Source organism: Rhipicephalus sanguineus, chromosome 1, assembly GCF_013339695.2.
Source record: "Rhipicephalus sanguineus isolate Rsan-2018 chromosome 1, BIME_Rsan_1.4, whole genome shotgun sequence".
Lineage (NCBI taxonomy): Eukaryota > Metazoa > Arthropoda > Arachnida > Ixodida > Ixodidae > Rhipicephalus > Rhipicephalus sanguineus.
The window spans coordinates 281,719,115-281,733,028 of NC_051176.1; the positions used below are offsets into that span (position 1 = coordinate 281,719,115).

Below are 13,914 nucleotides of genomic sequence, written 5' to 3' on the forward strand. Positions count from 1 at the left end.
ATGACAAAAATCGTCCCTTAGAAAGCCTCCCCACCCCCCACCCTCCCAAAAAAAAGAAAAAATAGTATTCGACAGCTTCGAATAGTGACTTCTCGAAAGCAAGTTGAATGACGACTGTTATATTCATATTCAAAATATGAAATATTTGCACATCCCTACAAATATAAACCAGTTAAAATTGGTTCAACTGTTAATTTTTTCACTGTAACTGCTCCTTCTGAACCCGGCAAGCTAAAATTTCTCGTCTCACTTAACCCTACATTGCATTGTTACCCAGCATAAACACAAAGACATTGTGCACCTTGGCAATGCAAACTCTTTATAAAAAAAACAACTGTGGCAGTGAGAGGGTAGCCGGCTCTCTTTACCAGCGACCACCCTTTTTCTTCTTTTTCTTTTGTGCAGGCAACGGTCTTTGTTGCCTGGGGCCTTGCTGTGATGGCTGCTGTGCTCCGGGTGATGACTGTGCTGCAGGTGCAGCAGGACTTGGCAGCGGTGTTGTTCTTTGGGCCATGTCCCTAAGAAAACAAAAAGAAGTAAGACCACCACTGACAAAGAAAGCTATGCAGTTACAGTACATAAATGAAGAAGTGACAGGTGCAGGTTTCGCATAAACAATGCACAAAAGTGGCATGTGCCTCGGTTGCTTTCCAGAAAATTTGCACGCCATTGTTCTACAAAACTTAAACAGACCACTTAAAGTTTATAACGTTACTTGCAGTGTGTGGCTGTCCACAAAAACAAGCTAGGGACATCTTGATTTATACCTTTCAGGAGTTTAAATTCCATGTGACATGACATCCAGTATGATTACGATTGAATGGCTTTCTAGCAATGCTCTGTCACTTGGTGACTGAGTATACCAGTAGCTTATCAGGCTCCTCTTTAGTATGTTTGCTTTTTTTTACACTTGATAGGTTGTGAAAAGCTTGATGGCTGAAAGCATTGAGATCAATGTACAATTCACATTCTTGCATCCCATAACTTTTCCTACCACACTTTTTTACCTATGCATACTTGTTCATGCTGATGCAACATGCACCACTGTTCATGGGCAGCAACACCTACATCCTGGGCACATGTGTACCGGGCATCCGGACATTCTGCACAGTGCGTGCGCAGTCACACAACACATTTCAGTGTCAAATAGTGAGCCAGTCCTATGACCTTGTAGCAATGCCTTTCCCAAAGCTATTCTTTTTCGTGCTTGGCGGGTAGTCAGATTAACACTTTGTGTGCAGTGACAATCAAAATATCCATGTGATGCTCATTAAAATTATATTTGTTTTGATTTGAAATAAGCTGGCCATGAATGGCACATAATAGCCGAAGAAGGGGAATTTTAAGGGCTCATTTTTTCTTTGCTAGACACAACATTAATTGGAACTAGACAAGAAAGTCAAGGAAAGTATAGGGGATGTTATCTGTAGTAATTATGATGTAAATGTGACGAAAGTAAAGAGGACCTAAAGATAACTTGTCGCCAGCAGGGACCGAACATGCGACCTTCGTATAACGTGTCCAACGCTCTACTGCTGAGCTACGGCGGCGGTCATCCTCCCGTCCACTTTCTGGGGTCAGCGCCGCTACTAGCTATGACAGCGAGTGTAGAACACTCTTTTTCTGCATGCTGGCATCACGAAGCACGTGATCTTTTTACGAGCTGGCAGCTGACCAATAATCCCTCGCATACTACGTGAAGGAATAGAGCCAGCCAGAATGAGACCCTCACTATGATTGAACGAAAGAAGGGGAATTTTAAGGGGAGATGCTACTGTAGCCTAGGGTAATGAAAATTTTGTTGTTCGCACAGTTTTTTATACTGATTTCAAATATGTAATCAGTTTTATAGTAAGTTGCATAGTTTTCATTTTGTATCATGACAATGTGTAAAATGTAGCTCTTTTTGGACACCATTTTTTGTCACTTAACATTTATATTTATGAGCCATTAATGGCTCATATTGCTCCACATTAACTGCAGAATGCAGAAAACTTACTAGAAAGTGTGTATAAGACATTTTAATAAACAAGAAAAATTATAATATGAGAAGTCTTAAAATGTTCAGCCCACACTAATTGCTTACTTTAAGTTTGCAATAATTATATACTAGTTCCTTGATTCTGGTACAAGTGATAACTGAATAACCAGGCAGTTTAAAAAGAAGAATCATCAAAGAATTACATCAAATGCTGTCCCCTTTCCCTGCCAAGACACAATTCTGTATAGTAGTGCACTTCTACAGCCTCATGCTTCAGTAAGAAGGCTTCTCCTTAAATGTCAGCTAAGAGCTGTGCCAGTGGGCCTAGAACATAACTGAAGAGGCACACCATCAACGCTTCAACTTGTAGTTTTAGATCACTGGTTGTATTTCAACAAACACCACGCTTTGCCAAAATTATGGAAATTAATTTTCAAAATTACATTACTTGCAAACAAAATGTGTTATGCTATAGAGATGCTAATCTTTTATTGAGGGGACATGACATAAGGTATGTCCATATGTGCAGTAAAAATCAAAATGTGCCACTAAATAAAGGCATGCAGCCTATATGCAACACTCACGCTTCGGACGTTGACCCAACTGCGCCTTGCGTGCCCTTACCTGAAAGAGAATATTTTCAAATGACCAAACATGGTGTAATATAGCAAGTTAACCCACGTACTGCACATCAAGCAGGTCTCGTTGAGGCCTGCTTGATGTGCTGTACGTGGCGCTAGTCACCAGCTAAAGAAATAGCAATGTTAGAGTGCATCAAAGAAGCGTCCTATATGTAGGACACTGGGCATATATGGGTTAATAAATTCCAAATGACTGATTCTAGTTCGTGTGAATAAATCTTGCCAAAATTTTCACAATTTTGTTAACTTCTGAACTATTAAGAACCATTAGTACAAAGAGTTCATTTGATGTGCACTGCTTGTAGACTGTCACACACTACTACCTGCACTGCGAACTTTGTAATACACTTGCTGATAGAGCTGTGCGAATATAGCAAAATTTTGAGTGTGACGCAAATTCGAATATTAAAACGCAAGTGCGAATTGAATCAAACATTTTTCGAATAGTTGTCGAATATTTTTTTTTAATACTTCGAAGCGAAATTACAGAAAAAGAAAGTTGCAGAGGATCCCTAAGCATATTCTTATAAGAAGCAACATGAAAGCATTTCTTTTGGCTAGGTTGGTGAAGTATATTTATTTACATGATTCGTTGCAACCAATGTGGTGTCGACAACACTTTACATGCGAAAGGAAAAGACGCTACTTCCTCAACCTCTCCTCCTCCAACCTCTGCGGAGGCCCAACTGATGTGGTGGCCAAGGATGAGCTCCCTTCGAGTACGGAGTTCCTAATCTGCCCAATAGAGGTCAATGTATAAGAATATCAAATTTCAGATGGTGAAACTCTTTGCAGTCCGATTTTTCGGACTTTCTGCCCAAATTTCCGGCCCAAAATGGCATTAATTAAAGCCTCCGCCGCTGCCACGCCTATCATCTCGTATGTTTGAACCAGCGCTTTCGTGAGTCAATCTGTTTGTGGCCATAGCAGAGTCCGAAAGGCAGCTTTGCCGCAATGCCAGAGTGTGATGGGGTGAAGGATATCGAAAATCTGAAGGAGCCACTGTCACGGCGCTGTGCAGCGATGTCTTTACGGGTAAACACCAGGAATACACGGAGGCGTGATGGCGGCGGGTGGCAAACACGCCCAACCCTTATGATAAGCATCACCAGCTAACTGCTCAGTTGTGCGTGTGGCCTAGCACAGTGGTATGCATGTAACTCGTACGCGCCGCGCCGCCCAGACGCGTTGCCTTCACAAAGGGAAACAGCTCACCATCGCTGTGCCCGAGTGGGCATCACGAACACTTTCATGACAAACGCGTGTGTACGGTACAGCAAATGCCCCGGCAGTGATGGCGTCAGCTTAGTTGGCGATGTGCTGCACACAACTAGGAACGATTGGCTTCATGAAAAGCAGCAAATGTTGCGTATCAGCGGAGATTCGGTGATGCTTGTACGTGCGCACACATATCGGAAAAAGCCGGAGGAGTTGTCCACTCTTCTGCCACCATCTTTGTGTTCCGCGTCAACCGTTTCCAAAAGCTCCATGCGAGAAGCCGTAATCTATTCTGCGCTTTGCTGGTATCAGCAGCGCTCATCACGAGATGCAAATTTGCAACTGGCGGTTGGCACGTAGTTAAGCGAGGTTTGCGGCAGGTACCGTATGTATTCACGTGAGCCTGGGCACGCACCAAAATTCCTGATAAGTGTACTGGGAGGCATTAAAGTTATTTCGGATGTGGCTGTGGCGATTTGACCGCTTGAGCAGAATAAAAAAGCATGAAGTTTTTTCGGACCACCCGATCTTTCGGACGATTTCGCGGTCCCAAGGGAGTCTGAAAAATTGGACGTTGACTGTATTTATCTTTCGGAAGTTCGAATACTTCAAATAGTCAAATTCCGGTACAAATCGAATAGCAAACACTATTTGAAAAATATTTGAAAGTTTGAATATTTGCACATCCCTACTTGCTGACCTTTCTTTTTTATATTTCAATTCATCTGTGTGCAACATATGCCTACAGCTCGGTCAGTAGTTATGTGGCATGTATCACTGCTTTGCCTTTTGATGGCAACAAGAAAGGCTGGGAAATGCACCAGTGAATCAGTACTTTTCTACTATTTTATGATGCGAGCTTACAGCGTATAGACATGGCAAGGACAGTTAACCAGTGGCTTATGCACTTCTTTTGACATCTCGAGCTGTCGTGCAAACAAAGGTGTTCCACCCAGTTTAGGATTTTGAGCAATTTCTGGAGCAGGAAAAAAGCTGTTTTGAGCAGATTTGGAGCAGAAGGAACTGTGTTTTTGAGCATTTTCGGAGCAGACAACACATAGTTTGGGATCACTTGGAGCAGTACAGCAGTACACCTGCAACTTCTTAGTGCATATTCTTATTAGTGTGCAAACAGGAAATGCTGCTCTACTACAAAGCAAGGAGACAAACAGTCAGAGAGTAGCTATCAATCAGGCTGTCCACACAAGATGCAGGGGTGCAACAGGTGAAATAGGATTTGGAGCAATTTTCGGAGCAGCAAAATTGTTGCTTTTGGAGCACAAAAATGCAAATTTGGACCAGGTTATGAAAAAAAAACCTGAATTTTTAGCACGAAATCCCAAATTTGGAGCAGTATAACAAAGAAAGCTTACTTTTAGAAACGAAAACAAAAATACGTACAAACGATTCAACATCAGCTAACTCGTGCACAGTGCACATGAACACTGCTATTTCAAAAAAAAGCATTGTGTTGAGCCACCCTACAGTGCGAACAATGACTAAGTCCACATTAGCATTTGCAGGGCCTGTCCAATATTTCAACAGGCACTGCAAATGCTAATGGGGATCTGCGAACCTGGCAACCTCGAAATTCGGGAGATTCGTAAAGCATGAGCAAGTGGGGGTGGAGAAAAAAGAAAACTGGTGAACGTTTTTGTCTATTTGTTTCTCAAGGCCGCAGAAACGCCATACACAGCAGCTCCAAATGATTGCCAATAATTTTTTAGATGTCAGTGATCATACTATTACTCGTAATTACACGGCGCATGCACGAATGAATAATTAAGGAACAAAATGTGTAGTGTCTCTCACAGCTAGTACTAACAGCACCCTCTACATCTCAGTACGCTTTTACTCAGGACACCAGTGTACTGCGGCAAAAGTGGCTTAAAAAGAGTTCTGGACGCAATAAAACAAGCGCCAGAAAATTCGAGAACCAATGTCCTTTTTTATTGCGATGGCAATTATATGGACACTCTCGACGGAGTTTTGCCGTCATGTCCCGTATAAGTCCAAGTTGATAACATCCCCCCGCGCATAGTATGTTCTACCGCGAGTAAAAGCGCGCGAGTGCGGGTGACGAACGCGACTGAAGCAGAGATCAAACGAGCCGGCCCATCTCCATCGCTCGGAGGGCACATGCGATAACACCACTCCGCTCACGAGGCTTGCCGTAGAAGCAGAGAGGAAACGCCCCGCCCGTCTTGAACGAGCACAAAAAGACGCGGGGGGTGGGGGTGTCGCTCAAGCAGCAACTTTGAACTTCGATTCTAAAAGCGCGTGCTATCTCGACAGCCATCAGCGGGCGGCTCGTATACCCTTCTACGTGCCGTGCTCTCGATGCGAAGACACGGTGCAGAAAGAGCATCTTTCCCTGGAGCGACCGTATTTTCTTACACCAACGTTTTGCAGAGTTACGCGAGATCGGATACAAAAGAGTTTGCTGCCAGCCTCACTTCGTATAACATTACAATTTGTTGCTATCGCATTCAATGCTTCATTCCGCACTGAAACTGTGACTTTTTTCTTTTCTTTCGTTGGGGGCTTAGGGTCTGCGCATCTGTATTGGATGATGATGCCCACACTGCAGATGACCAATGCGGCCTCCATTTCTTGCTGAAATTTGCGCAACTGAGAAAATTTTGAAGCTGGTCGGGCATTTTGGCGCAGCGTGGCGCAATTTCAACAAATTTCACGCTTTTGGCTCAGCTTGGTGCAAAAATAAGGAATTGTATCAAATTGGCGCAGCTGTTGCATCCCTGGAGATGTCATATGCTGGTTCACTGCAAAACACAAAATATGAATTGTGGTGAAGCATTAGTAACAAGGTGAGCTTGAACATGCAATTTCTGCGAATGACAGGTGTCAAAACGTTGCTCCTCTGCAGTTTTTGAGAAGGGGATGGGGAGGTAACCATCTCCACAAATGCCCCCCCCCCCCCCCCCACCCCAAAAACAAATATTACCTCTTGTATCCGCCGCTAAGAGGGGTCCTCAAAGTGAGTTTCACAAAGAGAAAATTAAGGTTCTGCAAACAAGTTTTACAACCTTACATTGAAAGTGTGATGCTAAAATACACTTAAGTTAATGATTAAAAATTATCTCATCAAAAACAGCACAAAAAACATCAGCTGTGCCCTAACAACACATTTGCTTTCATCCACATGGAATGCTTCACTTTTTCAAATAAAAAGCAAACAAACGAAGAGGCCAGGTGAATACAAGCTGGACTATGTCGTAGAAGAAAGCAACTGCACAGTATCCTACATATGAAGGCACATGTTTTGTCTAGCAATGATTGCATTACTTTTGCAGGAGGATCTGAGATACCAAAATTTTAGCAACATGCCAAAATATGGAGTAGAAGGAGCATAGATAGAGTAAAGGACGCTGTTACCAATGGCACTGCTGGCTCCTCTCCTATCCTTGCGCTTCTTAAAGGTGGAACGCTCACGCCGTGGAAGCCAACGCTCAGGGTCAGGGTCAACATTGGGATCGTAGTTCTTGGGCAGCTTGCCTGCAATGCACAAGGAATTTATTTAAGCACCTGAAGTCCATCAGCATACCATTTCAGAAGTTAAAACTTGTAACACCACAAGTGCACTGTTCATTATACTTGCCTAGGTCACAATTTCCTTGGTATAAAGTTTGTTTCTGCACCAAAGAAAGTAAAAGATATTGCCTAGTCACCAGATGCAAAGCCTGTTTCACATAGTTGCTTTCATTATCAATATCATGTAAGACATGACTGGCAGAAAATTTATGCTACAGAAGCTGAAAACACTGCAACTTACACAAGCAAGTGAACTAGCCAAGGGCGTCCATCCCTCATCTGTATGCAACAGATCCAACTAGGATTCATTATTTTTTTCACATGCTGGTCATTTTAAAGCTTCTGCCTACTTCAGATCTCAGTGCAAGTATTTTGTTCTCATAGCAGTATTTGTATTTTTTGTTTAACCTCTCAAGAGCTTTAACAAAAATAAGCCCTAATTCCAGAGGCACTTTATAATTTTGACAAAAAATGACCTTATTTCACTTTTTTTTGTGGCATATTCTTTTTGTTCCATTTTTCCAGAACATTCCTAAACCATACTTAACCAATCCATTTCATCCTTTACAGGTACAAACCCCATTTCTCCTCTTCCCTAAACGATATCTATTACACATTTGTCATTGCCACAAACTGTACAGTTGGACATTTTTAGCGACCTAAATAAAGTTACCTATACAGAGTCTTAGCAACATCTCAAGCCACTTTTTACTAGCAAGTTAGTGTTTCTCACAATATTGAAAGAGTAAATGCTTCACTGATCATCAAGGAAGTGAACTGCATACAGAGCTAAATTGTAAGATTTTCAGAAGGTGCATGGTACACAGCTGGAAACTGCCATCTCCATTCTTTATTTCAATGCTTTTTTTTCACTCAGCCCAAAAATTGCCATCATGTAGAATGAACAAACCATAAAATAAAACAAAAATGTGCTTTTCCAGCACAAGCCAGCTGACATACCAGGGCCAACTATGGCATAGGACACTTTGAAGTTTCACATGGGCCTAAAAAGCCTTCATATGTGCCAACAAAAGCATTATATGAAGCAGTGAATTCCACGTGAAGTTACGTCTAAAGAACCATATGGCCACAACAATGCATACTAAATCATCCTAGCCCAACTGCAGTTCCCAAAAGAACCTGCAGTTTCAAGCTGCAGCCAACTCTTCCATAGAAAAAAAAAAGTGAAGACGTCTGGGCTCATTCAATAGCGAGTCTGCATAATTCCTTTCCACTAATCATCTCACCAAGCTCTGGCAGAAGCAATTCATAGACTGCCTAGACTGTAACAGGCTTGTGTGCATGAATCATCGTAAACTTGTAGTCTCTAGATTTCATGATGATGTGATGGCCAACATTGATAATTCAAGGCTAAACCTAATAATCCACAAGACTACAGATAATTTACTAAGTTGCTGGTTGAAGAGGCACACTACTACACTACTCGGGATATGGGAAACAGAAATGGGACTACAACCTTAAAAATGAAAGCTGGCACTGTTACAGGAATTGCCAAGGCACTGGAAAAGCTGATCCCATTCATGGGATTGCCATGAAATTCGGAACGATTCCAGCAGACCTTCCAGCTGCCATCCGTAGCCCAGTATACCTAGTGGCATGGTGAACTTATTTTCTTTCCTTCTCCTACGCGCCTCCATAATATAATGCCATGACATCCAGGCATCTCCCATGTGCAGCGTACTCACTAGCAATAAATATCCCACAAAGCACCATTTGCTCGATAGCTGGCACCAATTTCAAATAATGAGAAAGGTACTGAGGGGGAGGAGAAGGATGCTTGCATTTAAAATAGGGGCTTGCTTAGAATTCGATAGTAAACAAAAAGTGTCCTTACCGTTTTACTATACTGGTTATAACTTATCACAGATATCACAGAATTTTGATTTTTTTGGTATTCAATGAAGGTATGAGACCTCAAAACCCTAGCAAAAATACATACTACCAAGCCTCAGACAGGCACAACTAATTTATTAAAACAGTTTTTCTACACCAAGTTTTGCTTTCGTGTGCGAAGGTTATACAGTATCGCAACGTAATGACACAGAAACTCGTCATGCGAGAAGACATTACGATATTGTGGCATTCTCTCCGGCTAACACGACTGCCTATTGTGAAGACCAATGTAGCAGATGACCGAGTGAGACAGAGGGAGCAAAAATGTAAGTTCTCACTCCCACGTGACCAGCTTCTGCATCATGACGTCACTATACAGTACGAACTCTGAAAATGAAACCAAGACTGCTTGTATAAAAGCTGTTATAATAAATTATTTATGGTGCTCAGAAGCCTGCAAGCATTCTTGCTATGGTATTGAGGTCCCACACCTTGAAAATGAACAGCTAAAAAAACACATCAATACCTTAACACTGTTCACTCACCATCACATAGTGAAAAAATGATAGTATGTGTACATACATAAGAACAAAACATACAAAGGAAAATGAAATCATCGTAATTCTAGAGCTACTTTTTGCTAGAAATGGACACTTTTGGGCTGTGAGTGGGCAACTTTCAACACAAAAAGGTCACGAAAACTGCAGGACTACAAAAGCCAGAGCTCGAGTTTCCCTTCGTTGTGTGTGTCGGGTATTACATGTGTCACCAGAAGAGCAATAATCAGCAATTATCTCCAAGATGCTAATGTAAAGAACTTACAGCCATTGAGGATAAAGTGCAGTTTTAACATATAAGTAGGGATGGGCGAATAGTGAATTTGAGGTTCAAGCGAATCCGAAGCGAATAGTGATTTGGTCGAATAATTTCGAATTGAATAGTTCGAATAGTATTTACCGCATATTATTAGGAAAAATGAGCATTTTTGTCATGACCCTTGCACAATATTTTTAAGGATTGGAACTAGGTATGAGTGAATGTCACTTTTTTGGTTTGAAATGAAGCAGCCTTGAATAGTATCAAGAATTGAATAGCAGTAGGGTTATAAGTGGTGCAATACGTTACAATTTAAAAATTACTATACTTAGCACATATAAGCCCATATAACACGCTTTTAATTAAAGTTAAAAATAACATGTACATTTAACCTTGAAGTGTGGCTTCATGGTAGTGCAGATTTCCCCTGGATGGGTTGTTTCACGGCACAGCAACCAGACACTGCAGTGAAACCACCTTTACAGGGGGTTATGTGAGGTCAAATGTATACATATATTCGTTGATTTCGAATAATTCGAAATTTCGAATGATCGAAATTTGTATCGAAGCGAATTCGAATACTGTAATATTCGTTCGAATATTTGAAACGCCCGAATATTCGCCCATCCCTACAAATAAGCTTATGTTCAAAGCCGAGACTTAATACTAGTATAACAGCCTAAGCAACTCCATATTCATTCTGTATTTGTAACAAATAAAACCCAAGTAGCCCCGCTGGAAAGCTAACCCAAGAGAGCACACTTAGGTACTCAAACTACAGGCTTCAAGTGAAAGTGCAAAACAGTCTGCACACTCACCCTTCTTCTTCTTTTTCTTCTTCTTCACAATGTCCTCACCACGAGTGACGGGAGAAGCTTCAGACTTGACCACTTTCTTGACATAACGAGCTCCCATTGTCCAAGACATTGTTTCAAGTGCATCGACATCAACTTGACGGGTAATCTCTTCAGCTGGAGGAAGGTCTGCGCTCACCCTGAATGCAGTAACTTAAGGAAAACGTTCACACGCATTGTCATTAGAATGAATCAACAGTTCCCTCAAGATAAGCTACTTAACTATTTGATATCAAGCCTGCAAGGCTGTGTATTCCATGCAAACAAATCTAGAAGATTAGAAAATGGAAGTTCCACCTCAGCTTAAGGATGCTATGGCCCATCTCAAACATTTCAACTCAAAGGTGTTTTATGCCAGCGCCCACAAAGAATTGACACATCATTTCAGTCATGGAACCGACATGAGTAAAAAGGCACGTGGGCAGGTCGCATAGAAAAATAGTCAGAAAAGAACATTGATTGAGCCACCCAATCGAGGAATCAAACCTCTGACTCCACGGCTCCCGAGCACAGAAGCTGGATGCACGGACCACTACGCCACAAATGCAGGCAAGTTGCTCAGCAGGAGTGCGTTATATGTAGTTGCTCCCTACCTCATCGTGCTACGCACTCTTAACAGGAATGGCGTAGCCATACATAGAAGCGATGAAACGAAGTACTGCACCATGACACCATACAGCACTGAAGCGCTGCAGGAGTGTCTCGGTGCTGCAGAGGATCCAACACTGGGCAGAGCACCATCTTCACTAACAATGCGATTTTGCAATTGATACCATATATACATTTGATGCCATACATTAGCCTATAATATCCAATTGCCTTCAGAGCACAGTTTCAACATGCAGCAGCATTGGTTAGACGTTGTCCACTGTTCACTTGCAATGGTTCCAAGTAAGAGTACTGCCGCGTTAAGCACCACAGAAAAGCAGCAACCATAACAACATGAAAGTGACTGCATCGAACCATCGAGAGTCAAACCAGCAGGAAGCACAATGCTTACACGTGTTTGAGGCGCACACCAAGAATTGTGCCTCTCGCAGTCATGAAGCTGGGCATGCTGCAACATACTGGGCTGCCAAAGACACTATGGAGCCAGCCCAAAATGCTCTGCAAAGATGTGGCAGTGAGTTCCAACATGGATGCATACACGTCGAGGGCTGACATGCTGGCCCAATAGCAATACACATTCTGCAAATTGTGTTTCTGAATGATCAACTGAGCTGCAACTACTCCTATGGAAACACATTCTGCTCCCGTGTTCTGAACAATTCCTATGAAGGAAGAAGAAATAATTTATTTTATCTTTATCAGTGGCAAATGAAAAGATTTTTAGCAGCCAAAGTGACAGTGCTTTTAACCGAACATCCCCTAGCCAGCTCCTTGGTACAGTGAAGACATCTTTAACGCCTATACTATAGTTACTGCATATTGCACACATCTTCAAAGCCTACCTTCTCTCTACCTTCTCAAAGCATTCATCTTTGTCATTTACTAGGCTATCCATCCAGACCCACCTTATAAGTCAAATCCATATCTCAATCCCAACACAATGGAGGTGTTACACTTAAGCCATCCTTACCCATGTCAGCTGGCCTCTCAGCAAAGTCACAGAAGCCTGCAGTACATACAGGGCATCCGTTCCACAACCACCTCAACAACACCACCAGCCCATTTCTCATGCCACACAAGTTCAAATCACTACTCCAGAATCCATAAACCAGATATAACTATCCCACAGCTACTCCCCCCACTTCCATCCCCCCAACCAGCTTCCAAAATTATTGCACAGTTACCATAACTTCACATTTCCTTTAGTAGTACCACAAATAAACTTTAAATTTTCATGCTGAATTCTTCAAAACTGGTTCTGTTCATTGTTGCATGGTATGTATATGAAAACAGTATACAAGCAGAACTTACCTCAGTGACACATCAATCACTGAGCAGAACGAGCACCAGAACCAATATGAAAAAGGATACATTTTGGCTTTCTTGGGGTCAAACACTGAGTAGGCTGAAATTAGCTGTGCCAGCACCTTGGGATCCTGGGGCTCCACCTTGCGTAATTCTTCCAGCACGCTGGCTGCCTCCTGGACTTGCCCATTAGCCAGGTAGAACTTGGCGCTCTCTCGTGTCAGCAGGTTCAGCTCAGCAGATCGAGGCTGTAAGAGGCACCATGCGTTGAGATGCCTGCTCAGTATATACAGTCAAACCTCAATATAACGAAGTACTTTCAGCAGAAAATTACATTATATATCACAAATTTTGTCAGGTAGGGGTTTCTATGTTTTAACAGTAAGTATAACCTCAGTTGTTTGTAGAGTAGTCCTGCATCTCATTGGTAAACATACTGAAGTGTGGCAGCCAACAATAGTGGAGTAGCACAACTGTTCGCCATGATTAAATGTAAAGCGCAGAACAAATTCCGGGATGTACCAAGCAGCATTTTAAAACCATGCAAGTGAAATGGCGACAGGGCAGACAAATCATCTGGCTTTGCTCCATGCATGAGTGCACATTTGTACAGTGATCCGCTACTGAATGAAAACTGGTGCCACTTGACTGAAACATGATACATGCAGCCACATGAAGGTGATCATCCTTAGATAATTGCATGCAGTAAGTCATCTACTACGCTTACACCGTTCGGAGGCATTAGCTGTACCATATGTATACTATACGCATTTGCCATGGGAGTGAATGCAGTGAGGTTTCCTTCTGCCTATGTCACTCCCGACTATGCAGTGCACGTTATATTGTTGGGCCAATGTGGTAACGACGGTGCTCCTATTCTTGCTGCAGGCAACAAACACTTGAATCGGTCCCACACAAGGTAGTGTGCAGTACACGTAACAACGGTACTACACCAAACGCACTGCTGAGCAGATAGTTAGAAAGCTTAGGACTGCTGGCTCATGCATTTGTTGGTGGCCGCCATCACGTCTCTGCATTTCCAATGCTTATCCGTATAATCACTGCACCATAATTGTAATCAAGC

General features: G+C 42.4%; 1 protein-coding gene across 1 annotated transcript in view; it reads right to left on the reverse strand.

Moving 5' to 3' along the window:
* Positions 1-293: 293 nt before the first annotated feature.
* The window catches only part of LOC119379129 (signal recognition particle subunit SRP72), a 29,520-nt gene continuing 15,899 nt past the window's right edge, over positions 294-13,914 (reverse strand). The window contains exons 13-17 of the mRNA XM_037648314.2: positions 12,897-13,078; positions 10,881-11,056; positions 7,237-7,356; positions 2,566-2,605; positions 294-518 (exon numbers count right to left, since the gene is read on the reverse strand). Of these exons, the coding sequence (XP_037504242.1) occupies positions 365-518; positions 2,566-2,605; positions 7,237-7,356; positions 10,881-11,056; positions 12,897-13,078 (672 nt within the window). The 3' untranslated portion in view covers positions 294-364. The remainder of the gene's footprint in view (positions 519-2,565; positions 2,606-7,236; positions 7,357-10,880; positions 11,057-12,896; positions 13,079-13,914) is intronic.